Raw genomic sequence first — 17,500 nt, 5'->3', positions numbered from 1 at the left:
GTGGCCATCTCGTCAGCCCACTTCTTTCTCCTTTGAATGTTGGCTGGTCTAAGAAGAGGTTTTCTCCTAATTTCTCTCCCATAGTAGCCCAGTTGGTGAAGGTACCGCATGACAGTTCTTGAGCTAACTTGGACCTCCTCTGCAACATCTGCTGCCTTGCAATGAAGAGTTTTCTCAATGGACTGCTTGACAGTTCGAAGACATCTTTCTGAGGGCCCAGAACGGGAAGCTGTGGATTCCTTGCTTTCGCTGGTGAATTGCACAATCACCCGATTGACCGTAGAAAGTGGAATGCCAAGGTTCTGAGCTATCTCATGGTGGTTGACTCCATCTTCCGATTGGCCAACAATTCGTCCTTTTTGAAAATCCTAAAGGTCATGTTGTCCCTGGATTCGTGGCATAGATAATTGTCGTACAAGACCCAGGAACTCGTTTCTGCAAATATATCGTTGAATATTAGCACAAATAACCGGGTAAAACTTGCTTTATACAAATGAGATGAAGAAATTGAAGGTGTCTATTTACTTCTGTCATGTCTCTGTAGTAAGGACAAGTGTTGTGCACAGATTTATTGATCATCCCTCATATCAAACACCCTTTCTAATGGATGCATCATCGGAAAGGAACAGTAAGTCGTATTTGGGAGGATGGTGGTGCTTTGTCATACAGTATGAATGGGGTGGCAGACAATGATAACTGGTACGCAAGACAAACCCGGTTTCAATATCAATGTTTGCTTGAGATACAAGTATGACTGAAGGGTGGGTATTGTTATTTTTCATGACCACTAAGATATGAAGGCTCTCATACACAGCGTTTGGAAGAGCAACAATGCTATATACAGCAACAGCACTATACATTGATGATTCGCTGCTTACTGGAGGTGGTGCTGGCTATACATACATCATAGGCTGCAGAACAACACACCTTTGTTCAGTGTCGAGCAAAGCCTGTGATTGCCATTGCTTGTACAAATGCCAGGTGGGGCTGTACATTGTTCGGCACCGTGTGAACACTGCTAAATCAGGATTTGAGATATTTTCTCTGGCACTGAGTTTGTTTTTTTTTGCACACAATGCTTTTTCCTACCCGGTCTATCAAGGTGATGTGCTGTGCTTTTCCATTTATCCCACAGTGACACGGCTATTCAGGTAATAATGCACCTTAAACCAGATGTAATGAGAATCGTGCTACATGCTGGAAATTGATTCTTTGTTGAGTGTGGAAATCTACTTATCAATGTTTGTACATCCATATGTATTTGGAAGGACGGGAGAAAAGGTTGAGCGAAGAGGAGATTTGTTTCACGACTGCCGAGCATATTGATAGAAACAAAAGTTTTTATCTCCAATATACAGACATCTTGGTCCACGAATCTTTATAGATCGACTTTTGTGCATCGATTCATGGGAACGACGTAAGCCTGGTGTTGGCTTCATGGTTAGGGTGGTGGGCTTGGGATCTGAGAGTCCTGAGTTCAAATCCTGCTCGGCTGTTGAATTAATACCATGTGGGGTTGACTCAGCCTGTCATCCTTCTGAGGTTGGTAAAATGAGTACCAGTGTACTGAGATGTCCTGCTGTGTGCCCCGTTTTAAAATAGGTACACCATATCCCTGTGTGTCGTTAGAGTCGACTTCAGCGTTGGCATCAGGAAGGTCATAAAAATTTTTTTTGCCGGTTTGGCATTCCCATCTGTGCAATTTGTTTCTACGCACCGGGATACTGGGTGCAAATCCCAATTTACCGTGTTGAATTATCTGCAGATGTCCTGATGAATGTACAAGTACGGTGTTGTCTCCCGTTGTCCTTGTTCTGTACGTAATACCATGTGTGTGTTCAAGCTCCTCAATGAGCCTTAGATTACTGTTCAAAAGCTACAGGTTCTTCATTTTAAATTAGCTTGTTGGAATAATGTTTTATTATAAACAGCTCAGCTCTATTACAAATGAAAAAATAACACCACCGACTCACGTCCAACATTTCAACCACTGGGTGGACTTCATCTGGGTCCTGAGGGGTAACTGTGCTAGTTGGTGGTGTTTTCTCTGCTGCATATGGATTTTTCAAACTACAACCAATGTTTTTCAAACATATATATATATATATATATATATATATATATATATATATATATATATATATATATATATATATATATATATATATATATATATGTAAACATTTGACTTTATACAAGGATACACTGTGGTTTGTAACCTCCACCACCGAAGATGGACGGAGGTTATGTTTTCATTGCTGTCTGTCTGTTCAAACAGTTGTGGATGGATTTGGACGAAACTTGGTGTCCAGATTGGGTGTGCGACAAGGACGAACCGATTCAGCCCGCGGAGGTATGCGCCTGACCGAGTGCCATTCGAGTTTTGTTATTGTTTTCGCAATCCGAAGATCTTCCTCTGGCTGGTATCCATAGTCCATGCCTTGTTTACCCAACTTCGTTGTGGCATCATAACCCGCAAGTCTGGTGTCCGTTAATCATTACCGGCTGTTTGTGTCTTTGTGATATCTGAAACGATTTACGACCCTTGTTCTGTTGAACTTTGATATCGGACTAAATCGGAGGTAAGGACTGCTTCAGGAACGCTTTCTTGCTCTATTCATGTTTCATTGAAAGGTTTTGCAAGGAATCGCTGCATCAAATTCACCTGCAGGAAAATGAAGTCAAAAATTTCCCTACAATCGTACGCTTGACGTCCTTTTGAATGTAGGAATTAAAATATGTGAATTATGCAGCGGATGGCAGCCCACATGTCCGGGCACAGGTCTTGGCTGGATGTCACTTTGTCTGAAACCCTGACACACCCCAGAAGGGCTTGGGAAGCCGTTAAAAGGTGAAATATAAATGGGGAAGCATTTGAAATTTCAAACGGCGAGACAACGTGACAGCATAAACTCATCATCCGTCAGGTGAGGTCCTAGGTCACCTTGAAAGTAAGAAAAAGAATCTCGTTTTCCAATTCGTGGCACGTTCCTTGTACCTTTTCAGTGCAAATGAAAGCTTTTGTCAAGGCAGACTGAGATGCGAGAGAAAAGCGATTGTTTAGGGCTTTACCGTTACCATGGCAAGCATTCAGCCAGTCAGAGCGTTGCCCCTTGCCGAAGAGGGCGTTGAAAGCTCCCCGAAGTGCACCCACGAGAAGTTTCGGGGGTGCACAAGGTGGGCAAACTTAAGTTGTTTGGGGATAAATAGTTGGAATAATTTGACCTTTTTTCGTTTGCAGAAACGATCTGACTTTATTTGTTTTGTTCTAGTTATTGGTGGATTGAGACTCCGCAGAGGTCGAACCATCGAGAGCGCATTCGGATATTCAGCCCTCTGGCTTCATTCGTCCGCTCGGGTCTTCGAAGATGAAGAGCAACGGATACGTACACGCCGCACCACCAGGTGCATGCCAACTTGCCACTGAGCCGCGGACAAAGTCTCATCAGCGGTTTGCCTTCCTCGATGAGAACGTTGTGTTTTCCGGTGAGTCTGCCCGCAGCCAGCGGGATCTTACTTGGAGGTGAAACTCCGTGAGTGTGGCGGTTGATTTGTTGGCAAGTTTACAAGTGGAATTATAGAGCAATCATTGTCATCTCTATGTGCAGCCACAGGAGAGCTGAGCATCCGTACGCCGCTTCGGGTGTTCATTTTGCCCACTTCATTGCTCCGAAGCCAATTATGAAGCTACTGGGTACCCGAGCTTCGTTTCCCCTTCGGTGCTTTTGACTGTTTGTGAGTTTGCTGACAATCTATGGGTAATGGGCTTGCGAAGTAGCTTGGCCCAAATAATCCCGGTCGTAGCTCTGCGTTTTACTTGGCACCCAAACTTGCCTCGCACATTTGACAATCTCAGGAAGTAAGGAGATTCTGAAAAGGTAAAAGGTATGGGCAGCATCACCTCGTGTCGTAGGCATTGTTTCATTGGCTCTGAGTTTCTTCACTTCGCATGTAATTGTGTTCAATGCATTGTTTCCAAAACCATGAAGCCATCGAAATGCATCATTAGGACCCCAAAACGGAAAGCTTGAACACAACGTAATGATTGTGCCTTGGGTCTGGGTTACGCACGTGTACTCGGGTCTGCAGTCCATTCATCCACCTGCGTACCAGCACGCCCACCTGTGTATCGCGGAGAGGGGGAAGAGAGGGCATATAAATACGAGGCAGATGTGGCTGCTTCATTCTTTAATCATCGTATTAGCATCATCCATATCTTTTCTCCTGGAAAATATGATGTATAAACCAGTCCCTTGCAAAACATATCCGATAATTTCAAATGACATCTGATACAAATCTTACGAGCATCTTGTCTGCATCTCGTGAGAAACTTGGATATGGGGTGGCAGATGGTATTTGACTTGATATGTCATGTATAATGTATATATGCATTGTTTGCATTTCTTTCTAAGGAGTCAGAGGTGCTGTTGGTGTTCTTTGACTTGTGTGGTATTTGTTTGTTTATTCTCTCAAGGGGGGGGGGGGGTGGTTTTGTGTTTCTCTGTGATTGGAAAGCTTTGTGAAGTTTTACAAATGAGGTATTTTCACCAAAATACCTTGCAACTTATCCAGTGCTCTGCCAGAATACGACGAACCCCTCCGATGGTAAACAAACGTTATTATAAGAACCTGTGATCGAAGCACGGCCTCGCAGGATGGCCGAGATCCCAGAGGTTTGCACACTCGCCTACAAGCTGTCTAGCCTGGGTTTGAATCCCGAGCCAGCTGTAAACTGTTGGTTTACAAACTAACATAAACAGCATACAAAGCCAGCTGTAAACTAACAGCATAAGTTGGTGGATGTTAAAGATCCCACGGTGTCCTTAACGAAGAGTAGGAGAGCTGTCGCCAGCACCCTGAACAAATTGCAAGTCGCTGCCCTGACTTCCAGAGCCGGAGCGGTGACTCGATTGTAGCATAGTAACTGCTTGGGGAACACCAATGTGCTGCCTAGAGTATGATGCATGATGATGGTGATGATGATGACATCACAATCAAAATGGATTACATTGTATATTACCATCTGGTAGCATGTCCTTTGGCATCACACAGTACTTGAACGCATAAAGGTGTCAAACACAGTGCTTTCTGGGCATGTTAGGACCTGCAGCAATTTTCGTCTCTTCTAGGCAGTAATGGTTCCGGACATATGGCAAGTGGCCCCATATTACGGCATTAAATTTGTGCCACATCGCAAAATCCCTTCCTGCCTCCACGGTAAAAGTGTAGTACTATTTACCATGTATAGTACTATTGAATAACTTTCACCATGGAAGCAGGAAGGGATTTTGCAGTATGGAACCCATTCCCCACATGAAGATGGTGTCACCTGCCATACGTGCTGGACCACTTCCACCTTGAAGAGATGGTGTGGCTGCAGCTTCTTCCCCAGGGCACCACAGACTCCTGATGTGTGAACGCCACGTTTGGGGACATATGGATCGGGAACAATGGAAAAGCCTGCCCTTATATCTACCAGGTAATATGCAAGAGTTGCAACAAAATCTACTCCACATTTGGCAAAATCCAGATCAGGCTATCAGACGGGATATCACCGATTTGATGACATCGTGTGTTCAAGCACTTTTCGATGCCAATGGACGTGTTACCAGATACTGATAAATGGAGTCAATGTGATTGTGCTCTTATCACAGATTGTTAAAATACAGCTTGTCATGGAGGGGTGTTCATTTTATTCTGACAGGGGTAGACTTTTGAACATGCGCAACTCTGTGTTCCTCGTCTTCAGCATTACACGCACGGTTCAGGTAGGTGAAAGGGTTAAGAAAGCTAGTTAAGGAGCCATAAATGTATTGGATGCGACGAGGGGGTGCGGGTGGGGGAAAGAGGTACTCGATTGAGAAAATTAGAAGAGAGGAGATGATTGGAAAGAAGAGGGAGAGAATGGAAGGAGGTTTTGAGGAGGTAGGAATAAGAAATTGTAATTGGCATAAATACAGCATGAAAGGGGGGTTTGCGGATGGGTTAAAATTCCACCATTTTGTACATTGATTAATAAATGCTCACAAGCGTATGGATGGATTTAAATAGTGGCAACGATAATTCGCCATATCTAATATATAAAGCTCTTTCTTAACTACTCACTGACTGAATGAATGACTGAATCCATCCATCCATCCATTGGGACCATACTCCGTGCAGAGCGTTGGTGCTGCCTAAGCAGTCTCCTTGGCTATTGGGTACAATCCTGGGCGGGTCGCCACTCCGACACAGGATACCAGCAAGGTGGCTCTCATTTTGCCGACCTCAGGATGATGACAACCGACTGAATGAATGACTGATATTAAAGATCGATACCTTCCTGGTAATGTAGAAAGGTGAAACTATGCTCGCCAACGGACATCGGAGTTAATACACCAGGTAAAATCAGAGCACCGTCAGAAAGCATCTGTAAATGAAAATAAAAATAAATGAAAAGAATGCAGGTGAGCGACCCGAGACAATGGGGAAGCACGGTACTTTCACGTGCCGACGGGTATCGAAGCCGATGCACCGGGGGTAAAAAAAAAAAAAAAAATCACAGAACCATCAGAAAGCATATCCATAAATGAAAAAAATTTAAAAATGGGAAAAAATTTCTGAAAAAAAAACAAATGCAGGTGAGCGACCTGAGACAATGTGTGAGCTTCCACCTTGCAATGGAAGGACCACTATCATTAGATTAAAAAAAAATGTTTTACCAAGATCAATATTATTCAAGCCAATGTAATTTGGTTAATTAATTATCAACCCTCATCCAGCATCCAACCCATCCACTTCCCCCTTCGTTCGTCCCAAATTTGCCCACACAACTCCCCTCCCTCACTCCCTGAAAAGTGGGAAATCGAGAAACGATGGTGTTGGGCCATTTGACGGGCAGACCAATCAACGTCGTTTCGTATTCCGAGATCCTTGCAACATTTCCTCCTGAGCACATTTGCACTCACCTTGATGTCGTTACCAGATCCGGTCAATTGCCGTCAAGCCACCCGGCCAAAGGTTGCTCATTATCCTGCACTGCTTTGTTTAGAGCAAACATACAACCTGTTGCCTATTAGTGTGTTTAGGTTTACTGCCTTTGTCTGAGCTCATGGACTGATCATTGCATTCCATTTCCCATCATGCTTTGTCCTTGCATGCAGGCTAAAATTGGCACACTCAGGCCTCTGTGAGTACAGAATGTGTTATAACCTCATCTTCTGAGATGAATGCCCTTGAGTTGTTGGGGATTTCTAAAGCACTTCCCGATTTGATCAATCTGGTAGATTGTTGAAATTGGAAAGGATTGATCATTGACCTCCCTGAACATTGTATGAGGACGTACGTGTTGAAAAGTAATGCCTCCGATGTTCTTTTTCTCCAAAGGTGAAGATTTTCACGTGAAAAAGACAGATACGATCATCAATATTTATTCGACCATGATGAATATTTTTTTATTTATATCATACCATGTAATCCTCACTGTGGTCCACACGTTTCTGTCAACATTCGAGTAGTTTTGTGATGCCGTCGCGATAAAACAGTACGTCCTGCTGACTTAAGCAGCGCTTCACAGTGGCCTTGACATCATCGTCAGAAGTAAAATGTTCTCCATAAAGGTGTTCCTTAGGTTTGGGGAAGAGGTGAAAATCTGATGGACCTAAGTCCGGGGCTGGTGATCCTTTGTGTCGGGACTCCATTGACCATCTCTTTCTCTTCGAATCATAATGGTGCATGCAACTCTCATCTCCAGTCATCTCATCTCTCGTCATCCCAACTTTCACCTCCAGTCATCCCAACTGTTATCTCCACTCATTCCACCTCCAGTCAGTCATCCCAACTGTCATCTCCACTCATTTCACCTCTAGTCAGTCATCCCAACTGTCATCTCCACTCATTCCACCTCCAGTCAGTCATCCCAACTGTCATATCCACTCATTTCATCTCCAGTGCTTTATTAAGCACTGACAATGTCGTGCTGCTCTCTGCCATCTTGACTAATGTAGCACTGAGACATCTTGTGTCAGAATCACAAAACTTCATACCCAGCGGCAGGAAGAGCTAATGTTTGGACTGCGCTTTTTCGTTCGAATATCTTTACCTGTTTTGGAGAAAAATATTAGGAGGTATTACTTTTCAACACACCCTCGTAGCTTGTAGTAAAAAAAAAACCGAACGTCTAGGGGCAATGAATGGACAGCACTTACAGTTGGTGCTACCTTGCTGCTTCATGGTGACTGACAGCATCACATTGCTCTTTATTTCGCTGTAAGTGAAGCAGAGTTGTGTGAAAGGCTCTTTAATCTCGAAAAGGTAGTACGACTCAGCACTTATTCCTTCATCTTCCCATCATTCAACAGCACTCTTTTTGGTGTCTTCTTGGAGGTTCTTCTCTTTTGTGACTTCAGCCAAAGCAGGTGTTTGTCAAATCAGCATTTTCTTCATAAATTCCCAAAACATTAAGAGAAGTCGAGCGCTTGCACCGGGGATATGTTTACGACCCCGTATGGAACACACACTATTCTCACGTGATAGGTTCAAGGTAGCGTCCTGCAATTTCTGATGTGGAATGAAGAACTTGTTATGCTGGTGAAGGCTAGTGTCAATCTGCGTCGGCGGACAGGTAGAACAATGGATGAAATCACCATGACAATGACTGAGGTATGCTAACCGTCATGGGAAGCGAGGCGAAGCTCATATTTTGGGCGTTTACCTCTTTCTTTTCTCCGATGAAGGGATAATGCCTGAAACATCAGCTTCTCCTCACTTCTCATGACAGTTAACATACCTCCATCAACGTCCTGTTGATTCCCTCCGTTATTAGCACAACTCCTGAGATGTCTAATCTGAGTTCGATTGTGTGAGCTGCAAAGTTCTGACACATTTTTGCACTCGGTTTTTCACTCGGAATCACAGCACGGTTCAAAATGAGATCCTTGTTGAGTAAAAGACAAAATGTTCCTTGCTCTTTGACCCGTTGACAATTCTGGTGCAGCTTGTGTTGTCGACGTGTCCCAAAACCTTACTCGCTTGCAAAGGTGTCCAGATAGGTGATGTCAAAGGGAATAATAATGGCTCTGGTTGAAAAGACCCCTTTCACACCGTTTAATAATGATTATAACAACAATTGTGATGCATGGTATTTTTGTAGCTTCGTTGTGCACAGTCCAGCAGGATGGTGCAAAGGTTGAACCGGCACAAAGGAAGCGGCACAAACACAGTTTACCCTTGAGCTGTCTCACTCTGGGTTCGATTTCCGACTCGACTCTAAAACTGTCTGGTGCTTCTCAGACAGAGTGTTGCATCACAAAGCGTGCTGCTCATCAGGTAGGCCTTCTTGCCTGATGATCCCATGATGAACGTTAAATATCCTGCGATGTCTTTCTCGAAGAGTAAGCCAGTGATCGCCGGCATCCTGTAGAAATTGTACAAACTGCTGGCCTCGCCACCAGCTCCAGTAGAACGTCAGGCCTGTCCGGTGGATTCGTGAGACTTGGTTGGAAAACCTTCCTGGGCCATCCCCACAAGAAGGTGGGAATCATTGTTGTAGTAGCAGTAGTAGTGGTAGTAGTCGAAGATGGTTGCATCTGACTCCATCTCTCCTTTGGCAGGCAGTGTGCGTTCAAATGAAGCCATCTTTTTAAAATCCTGTAGAACAAGTGGAATCAGCTCGGTATTGAAGTTGTAAATTAATCACTTCTCACTGAACTAAACTGAAACATATCCATAAATAACGTGCTCGTGCACTTATTAAAAGTGAACATTTATAACGCCGGCATATGGTACGTCGGGTTTCACTGTTTTCCCTGTATCCTGACAGCCTGACCACCGAAATGCCCTATCCCTTTACCTCTCATACGTGCCCTTCCAATTACTGGCACTGCGAGCCAGCTCGAGGGGAAAGAGCCCCAATCACCCTGTAACAACTGCTCGTGTGGGCCGGAATTTGGAGCATTCCGCACTATCTTATTAGATTCCAAAATCAATATGGCGTGCTTTCACTCAGCAACTGGACTCAATTGCCTCCTGTAAGCTCAATTTGTTTTCCGTTGCTCCTGTAAGTACGAAGCCACTTGTTCTAAACCTGATTGACGTTCAGCCATTGCAACCCATGCTGGTGCAACATCCAATGCTCTTCTCCCTGTATAGTTCATACAATGGTGTCCTCTGGGCCAGGATATTTTATATCGAGGGATATAGGTCGGGCTAGCCAATTATATATTGTCCCACCTCCCCCTCCCCCCCCAACCACCCCCCTGCTGATCCAGATTAAGGTTAGGGTTATTAGAATTGATGTTGGGGTTAGGGTTATTTGGGTTCATACTGTATATTGCAGAACATACCGGACTAACCAAACTCGGTGGCTTCATAGTTCGAGCGTCCGCTCTGAGTCTGACAGGTCATTGGTCTGAACCCTGGACGAGCCACACCGAAGACTTCAAAAATGGGACTTGACTCTCAGCATTTAAAAAGGATCAAGCACGGACAATCATCAACCATATGTTAGCAGCCACAGCACAGGCTATGGCGGGTATCATGACCTCCTCCTGCGTTGAAGACCCTTGTAAGGGAACTCGTATAATATTGCCTGAGCCCTGTAATGTGGGCTCGCCCAGACTATTTCGAGGGTATAAACTATGCAAGGAGAAGTGGGCTTTGGTTGTCACTTTGGCTGGTTGTGCCAGGTTCGGTGATCTTGAAGGGAAATCCAGGAGGTGACTCATTTCCACTTACCAAACGTGTCTGCAAGTTGAGACTGGTATAGCTAGTTGCACGGACCTGTGCAGGATGGCTTGGCCTCGGACTGTTTAAATTTATATTGTGAAGTGAACGGATCTTGTGAATGAGAGTCCAAACGTCACTCTGAATCAGGTCATTGACAATAGACTTCAATCAAGTGTATCCGCCATTTGTGTAGTGCCCATCAATATTGATACAAGGCCTTAATAGTCGTATTCTAATCACTTTCTAACTTCGTGAAAATCAAAACTGCCATGGCGTATGGAGAGTACAAGATGAACCTCTCCGACATGTCGTCCTTCCACGCATCAAGTGCCACAAATGTGAGACTGTTAAATCGGAATAATGTTCACTTCGAAATGTCATGAAAAAGATTCCCGAAGATTGGCGGATTCACACGAAACTTGGTGGGACAAGGACTAATTGATTCGATTTTGATGAAGATCTGAATCCAGATCCAGATAAGATAATATGTTCTTTAACTAATTATTTATCATTGAGAGATGGGCCAAACACGATATGTATACCACGATATTTCAAAAAGTTGTCGACGAGTTATGCCAAAACGAGGTGGATGAGTTTGGTAGGCAACAAGAACAAGCCGATTAGATTGTGATTCAGGTCCTGATCCATATCCGGCCTGTCAGTGTGATATAAAATGTAAACAGTTCAGCCTGGCGGAGGTATGCGCTCTAACGAGTGCCGTTCCAGTTGTACATGCTTATTCTGATGCGTTAGAAGAACTAAAAAAAAACATTAAGTAATATAATCTGAGTTTGGGTGCAAAGAAACACATCTTTGTTATAAAACTGACACAATACGCTTCACGCACAATAGGCACAGATTTGGTGCACCACGCACGATGGAAACAAAATGGCGTCAAATTGCAAGCTGTCATTTCTTCTCATACCGTATGTGAGGTCTCAAGGTGGAGCAAATATATTTTGTGACGTGGCTAGTAATACCTCCTCCTTGCGGCAGGGGTCAGTAAGCAATGTGCACAGGTGTGCCATGTACACAGGTGAAATTGGCAAATAAGGGGTGGGTGGGGCGGGGGGGGAGTATTTTGTTCATGGCCTTCACCTAACCCCGCATGCCCCCAGAAGCAAAATTTGGTGGAGATCGGCCCAGCTGTTTTCGATTCTATAAGACTCAGACATACTACATAGAAAATTGCCTGATTTTAGTACAATTGCAGAAATGTGGTCCATATATGGTCTCGATAATTGATTCCTGTTTGAGCATAACTCTTACCGACTTTTACCATTCGGACACTCTGACTTTCTGCCTGTAATTTTGTCCTGTCTCTTTACGCCAGCAATTGTGTTCTCATGAGTCGTTTCATATGTGGAATACAGAGTACGTGGGTACCATTGGGCATTGAACCAAACTACAAAAGCAGCAAATGGATGCAACTTGTTAGTATTCATACAATCAAATCAATACAGTGAAAGTTTATAATTTAAAAAAATCTGGACTTGCTAGTCCGTAAAACCGACGTTTCAGCGAGAATTCACTCGCCTTTGTCACGACAGATGTTGAAGTGAAGAACAACCTTGAGAGTCACCACGTGGCCTGAGCAGGTGGTAGGGTGAGTTGGTCTGTAGTTGGTCACGTGACGGTTGCAGATGGCGTGGAAGAGATGTTAAAGCCTTGTCCCATGTACTTGACGGATGAAATCGCAAACCTCCCTTTTTGTTGAGAAATGGTGATTCAGCTCTTTCCCAAATGGATTCCTTTCCACCTCCAGGAGAAAAAAGAAAACAAGCCGGGAGGCGACGATGGTTCGCGGGCATTATTGAGGAAGCCCTACCGTAAAAACCCATCTCTTCCGTCAAACTTGACCAAATCAAATCGGATTTTTTATATGTTGTACTTATGGACATTACGCACAGCTTCTAGGAAATGAAATTGCAAGAAAAAAATCGAGAAAATAAATAAATTAATGAATAAAAAGTTCAAGTGGGCGTGGCTCCGCCCACAAGGGTCGTAGGACGCCCCTCATACAAAAAGACACAATGAGACCATGATATCTAGCTTGTGTCCAAGTTTCATGAAGATCGCATCAAACGTCACAGAGCTATGCTCTGGAGAGAGTCACAAACAGACAAACAAGCCGGTAGGCTGTCATGGGTCGCCGAGCATCCGATGACCTTTGACCCCTGATCTGAGTTAATCTAGTACTAAGTACTTACGAAATTGCAATCGAATCGGTTAACCTGTGTATGAGCAAGGGGGCTTTGAATGGTCATTTTGCCCGAACAATGCACTCATTGACCTTTGACTCCTGACCTAAGCGAAATCGGTCAATATGTCCTGAGGCAACGTTGTAGTACTCATTGAGTACCATGAACTTGCAAAGTTTCATTCGGATCGATGCACTCACCTCGTTGCTAGGGCGTGAACGGTACCGATTTTGAAGGTTTTTCGGTTGTTGCTAGGGAACCAAAGCGTCCCTAGCAACCATCACAATTTCCAAAGCACTAGGTCATAAGATGTACCTACCACCCGAGTTTGGTCAAAATCTGCCCACGTTTACTACCAATTATGCTGATACCAATTATGCTGATAAGGGTCACCTATTTTGGCGACCCAACAGACAGACAGAAACAACAAAAATAGTGGTCACTGCTGGTGCCCGCGAACCAATAAAAAACAAGAAAAACAAAAACAAGACTGTTTACAAGAGAAAAAAGTGGTTTGCTGGAGATGTAAAGGAATCCGTTTGGGAAAGAGCTGATTCATCATCTCTCAACAAAAGGGGAGGTTCACGATTTCATTCGTCAAGTACTTGGGACAAGGACGGAGGTTTTATAATAAACCTGGAGGACCATTAAGGCTCGGGAAGTGAAGCCAACGGAAGTACTCCGGCGACCATATTGGTGTGCCAATCATTTTGTAAACAAACTACAGGAAGAGTAGAAACTGATTGCTCTCAAAGATTGTTTTCATGGAAAATTGTCAACTCTCTTGAGTTATTTGCTCCAGAATTGTGAGAGACTGAGTGGGGGGGGGGGGATTCAACCAGCAACAAGATTCTTGGACTTGGGACCAGGCAAAGGTTCATTTAACGTAGTGGTTCTCAAAGTGGTCCCTACCGCCCCCCAGTGGGCTCTGGGAACTTTTAGGGGGGCGCTCCAGACTCCACGAGTGTGAGGGGGCGCTGGCAATGATTTGGGGGGCACTGGCGATTTAGAGGAGCAGCGGCGATGAGCGCTCATTGGGCTTCCTGCAGTCTGAACAGGTTACCCGGCGCCATTCGGCAAATTGGCCATACAATGCCCGTTGCGGTCCTCCTCGTTTGCCGTGGCGCCGTCCAGAGAGAAATTAAAAACAGACAATGGGACAGGTAGGCCTTTTTGTAAATAATGAACAAATTTTAAAATGTATTTCTTATGAAAATCATTAAGTTCTTCAAGCATGTTACAGACTTGTTTACCAACAATGCAAGTCAGTGTTTTTTAAAAATACACACAAGGTGTGAATACCATATACATGTGTTATGATCCGGCAGTGCAATTCCCAGTGAGGCGTGAGTACTGAGGCGGCGCGAGTACTGAGGCGGCGCGGCATTGTGTTTTAGGCGCGCGCTGTTGTAGCTACCATTGGAGATGTGAAGAAAAAATTTTTTTGACGCGCAGGGTGAAAATCGATGCGCACGCTGACCAGAGACCGGAAATATTTTATTATTGTTTGGCCTTATCACTGGTGTTAGTCTTTCGACATCTTGGCGTATTGATTTCGTTATTCAAAAAAGCTTCACGTCCGGTCGGCTTCAAGATGTCGGCCTCAAAGAAAAAGTGTCGTCGGTATTCCCTTGAATACATCAAGTATGGATTCATTCCATCCCTGACGAACACGCAGTTACCGATGTGTTTGTTGTGTGGTATCAGGCTGTCCGATGAAGCAATGAAACCATCTCGACTGAGCGAGCACCTGAGTAAAAAGCACAGTGATGAGGCTCGCACAGAGGTCAGCTATTTCCAATCGCTGAAAGAGAAATTTGAGAAGCGATCCACGGTAACGACAATGTTCAAAGCCAGCCAAAAGCTTGTGGATAAAGGACTGGAAGCGTCGTACAAGCTGTCATTGCTCATTGCCAGATCTGGAAAAACCGTATTCAATCGGCGAACAGTTGATAAAACCGGCTGTTGGGGAAGTGATAAAAACTGTTATGCGCCAGGATCCGTATCCAGTTCTCTCGTCGATTGCGCTCAGCAATGATTCCGTGGCCAGGCGGATTGATGAAATGTCATCAGATGTAGAAGATAAGCTGTGTTGTGAGCTGAGAAGCGCGCACTTCGCCATCCAACTGGATGAGTCCACTTTGCGTGACAGTGAAGCTCTGTTACTCTACTACGTTCGCTTCATCTGTGATCAGGAAATGGTGGAAGATTTGTTGTTTGCCTGCTCTCTCCAGACCGATACGAAGGGTTCTTCCATCTTCCAAACATTGGACAAGTACTTTACTGATAAGAACATACCGATGGAGAACATTCTCACTTGCACGACGGACGGGGAACCAGCGATGGTTGGCCGTCAGCGTGGTTTTATTGCGCTTCTGAAGAACCAGGTACGGTCCGTGTTCGCCATTCACTGTGTCGTGCACCGCCAGCATCTTGTAGCAAAAGCTCTCAGCACCAGACTTCATACATCACTCCAAATAGTAATCAAGGTGTCGTCTCTGCATGATCGGCTGTTTCGTCAGCTTTGCCAGGAGAATGATGAACCATTCGAGAGGCTCTTGTTGCATACCTAAGTTCGATGGTTGTCCACAGACACTTGTTTGACCCGTTTCCATGCCCTCTTCTCGACAGTGGTCGAGTTTCTGTCGGAAATTGATACAGAGTTATCGGAGAAAGTGAATGTGATTGAGCACGATGTGGCTTACCTCGCGGACATATTCAGTATACTGAATGATGTCAACAAACAACTCCAGGGTGACCATATGACGCTGATTAAAGCAAAGAAATTGATCAGCGCGTTCGTAACCAAGGCGACTCTGCACAGGGAAACCCTCGGCCGCAGAGATATGTACCACTTTCCTTGGTTGGCAAAGGAAACTGCTGTTTCTGATGAAGAGCTGCTCGTTTATTGCAATCACCTTGAGAAGATTCGTGGAGATATGGAGCAGCGTTTCAGAGACATGCTAGAACTGTCGGTGCCAGCATGGGTGATCAACCCATTCAAACGTGACATTTGAGATGTGAAGCGCGAATTACAGGACGAAATTATCAACTTGTGGAATGATGATGAGGCGAAGGCAAGATTCTCGCAGCATGAATACGGCAAATTCTGGATTCTGGAGCGGGGCGAATACCCCGCAATGTGGACAGAGGCAGAACTGCTGCTGATGGCGTTCCCCACATCATACCTCGTTGAAAGAGGGTTCAGCACTGTGATGGTGCTGCTGACCAAGTATCAAAACCGCCTTGACATGACCAAGAGGGGCGATCTGCGTTTCTACCTCACTGAGATGGAGCCAGACATTCGTAATCTCGCAGTGAGTCACCAGGCCCACCCTTCACACTAACGGTATTTGGGCCTGTGATAACAGATTCCCAGTTTGCCTCACCGGAACCTGTTCTGCTGAAACATTGTAGATAGTGCAAAATAAAATAGAAAAGTAAAGGAAAAGTGAAGTAAAATATTATTCAGAAAATATTTGGCTTCTGTTATTTTTGCTTCCTATCTACATAAATTCGGACTATCCTATTGCCCACTGGGTGTCCGACCACGAACGATAGGACAAGGGGGCATTAGGCCGGTCCAAGAGGGCAGAAGGGGGCGGTAGTCAAAAAAAGTTTGAGAACCACTGATTAAGATCAATCAAGCATGTCATTCAAAAGTACAGCAAAATGTGAGCAGATTGACAACGGCCATATTGGAAAATGCAAATGAAGCTAATATATTTAAATTGTAATATAAGATGTATTATATGGGACCTCTATTTTTTCAAAACACTAAAACAAATCATTTAAAATGTATCCAAAATTGTATCCAGAATGTGGTGACATAAAACCGGTCTCCCGAGAGGTTTGACGGTGGCCATATTGGATTTATGCAAATGAAGGAGTTGTCAAATCATAATAAAAGTTATTCCATTGGGTTCCTAATGTCTTAAAAGCCCCGTTAAAACATTTTATATTGTTTTAAAATCCCTTCTAGAAGCTGAGATATCTTAATTATAGTATATTCAATAGAACAATGGCGGCAATCTTGGTTTTATGCAAATTAGAAAAAATGCCCAATGGTGACAGGGTGTCATCAAGCGGATTGTTAATATTTATGGTCTCAGTGACCCAAATCGATCAAAATACATTGTATATACTCTACTTCCAGGTATACCCCGAAAATCCCATTTGGCTGCCAGACTAATAGAATTGATGAAAGAAAAGATTTCGGGAATGAAACTTGGATATACCGCTTCGGAAACATCGGCACGCCAAGACGACTGCTGGAGCACTTAAAATTGGCTTCACTCGTGCTACTAGAAATAGGTGGCGCCTCGCGCCTCCAGGTTTATATTATAAGACCTCCGTGGGGATAAGGCTAAAACGTATCTAACACGCCACCGTTTGCAACCATCACCTGATGCTCGGATTGGTCCACAGACCAACTCGCCCTACCACCGGGGGGGGGGGGGGGACAGGGGGGGGGGTTCACGTGGCAATTCTCAAGCTTCTTCTTCACTTCAACATCTGCCGTGACCAAGGCGAATGATACTCGCCGAAACGTCTGCTTTACCGACTCGGAAGTCCAGTTTTTTTTCAAATGCAAA

General features: G+C 44.4%; 1 protein-coding gene and 1 pseudogene across 1 annotated transcript in view; both read left to right on the top strand.

The window, feature by feature from the left end:
• Positions 1-17,500, top strand: part of LOC147019103 (1-phosphatidylinositol 4,5-bisphosphate phosphodiesterase eta-2-like) — a 236,147-nt gene that overhangs the window by 7,649 nt on the left and 210,998 nt on the right. The window contains exons 2-3 of the mRNA XM_085899377.1: positions 2,279-2,353; positions 3,273-3,486. Coding sequence (XP_085755503.1) covers positions 3,369-3,486 — 118 coding nt within the window. The 5' untranslated portion in view covers positions 2,279-2,353; positions 3,273-3,368. The remainder of the gene's footprint in view (positions 1-2,278; positions 2,354-3,272; positions 3,487-17,500) is intronic.
• On the top strand, positions 11,802-17,348 carry LOC147019105 (SCAN domain-containing protein 3-like; annotated as a pseudogene).

This window comes from Eptatretus burgeri, chromosome 10 (genome assembly GCF_056783735.1).
Source record: "Eptatretus burgeri isolate ZD-2024b chromosome 10, Ebu_testis_v1, whole genome shotgun sequence".
Lineage (NCBI taxonomy): Eukaryota > Metazoa > Chordata > Myxini > Myxiniformes > Myxinidae > Eptatretus > Eptatretus burgeri.
This window is presented reverse-complemented; position numbering and strand designations above follow the sequence as displayed.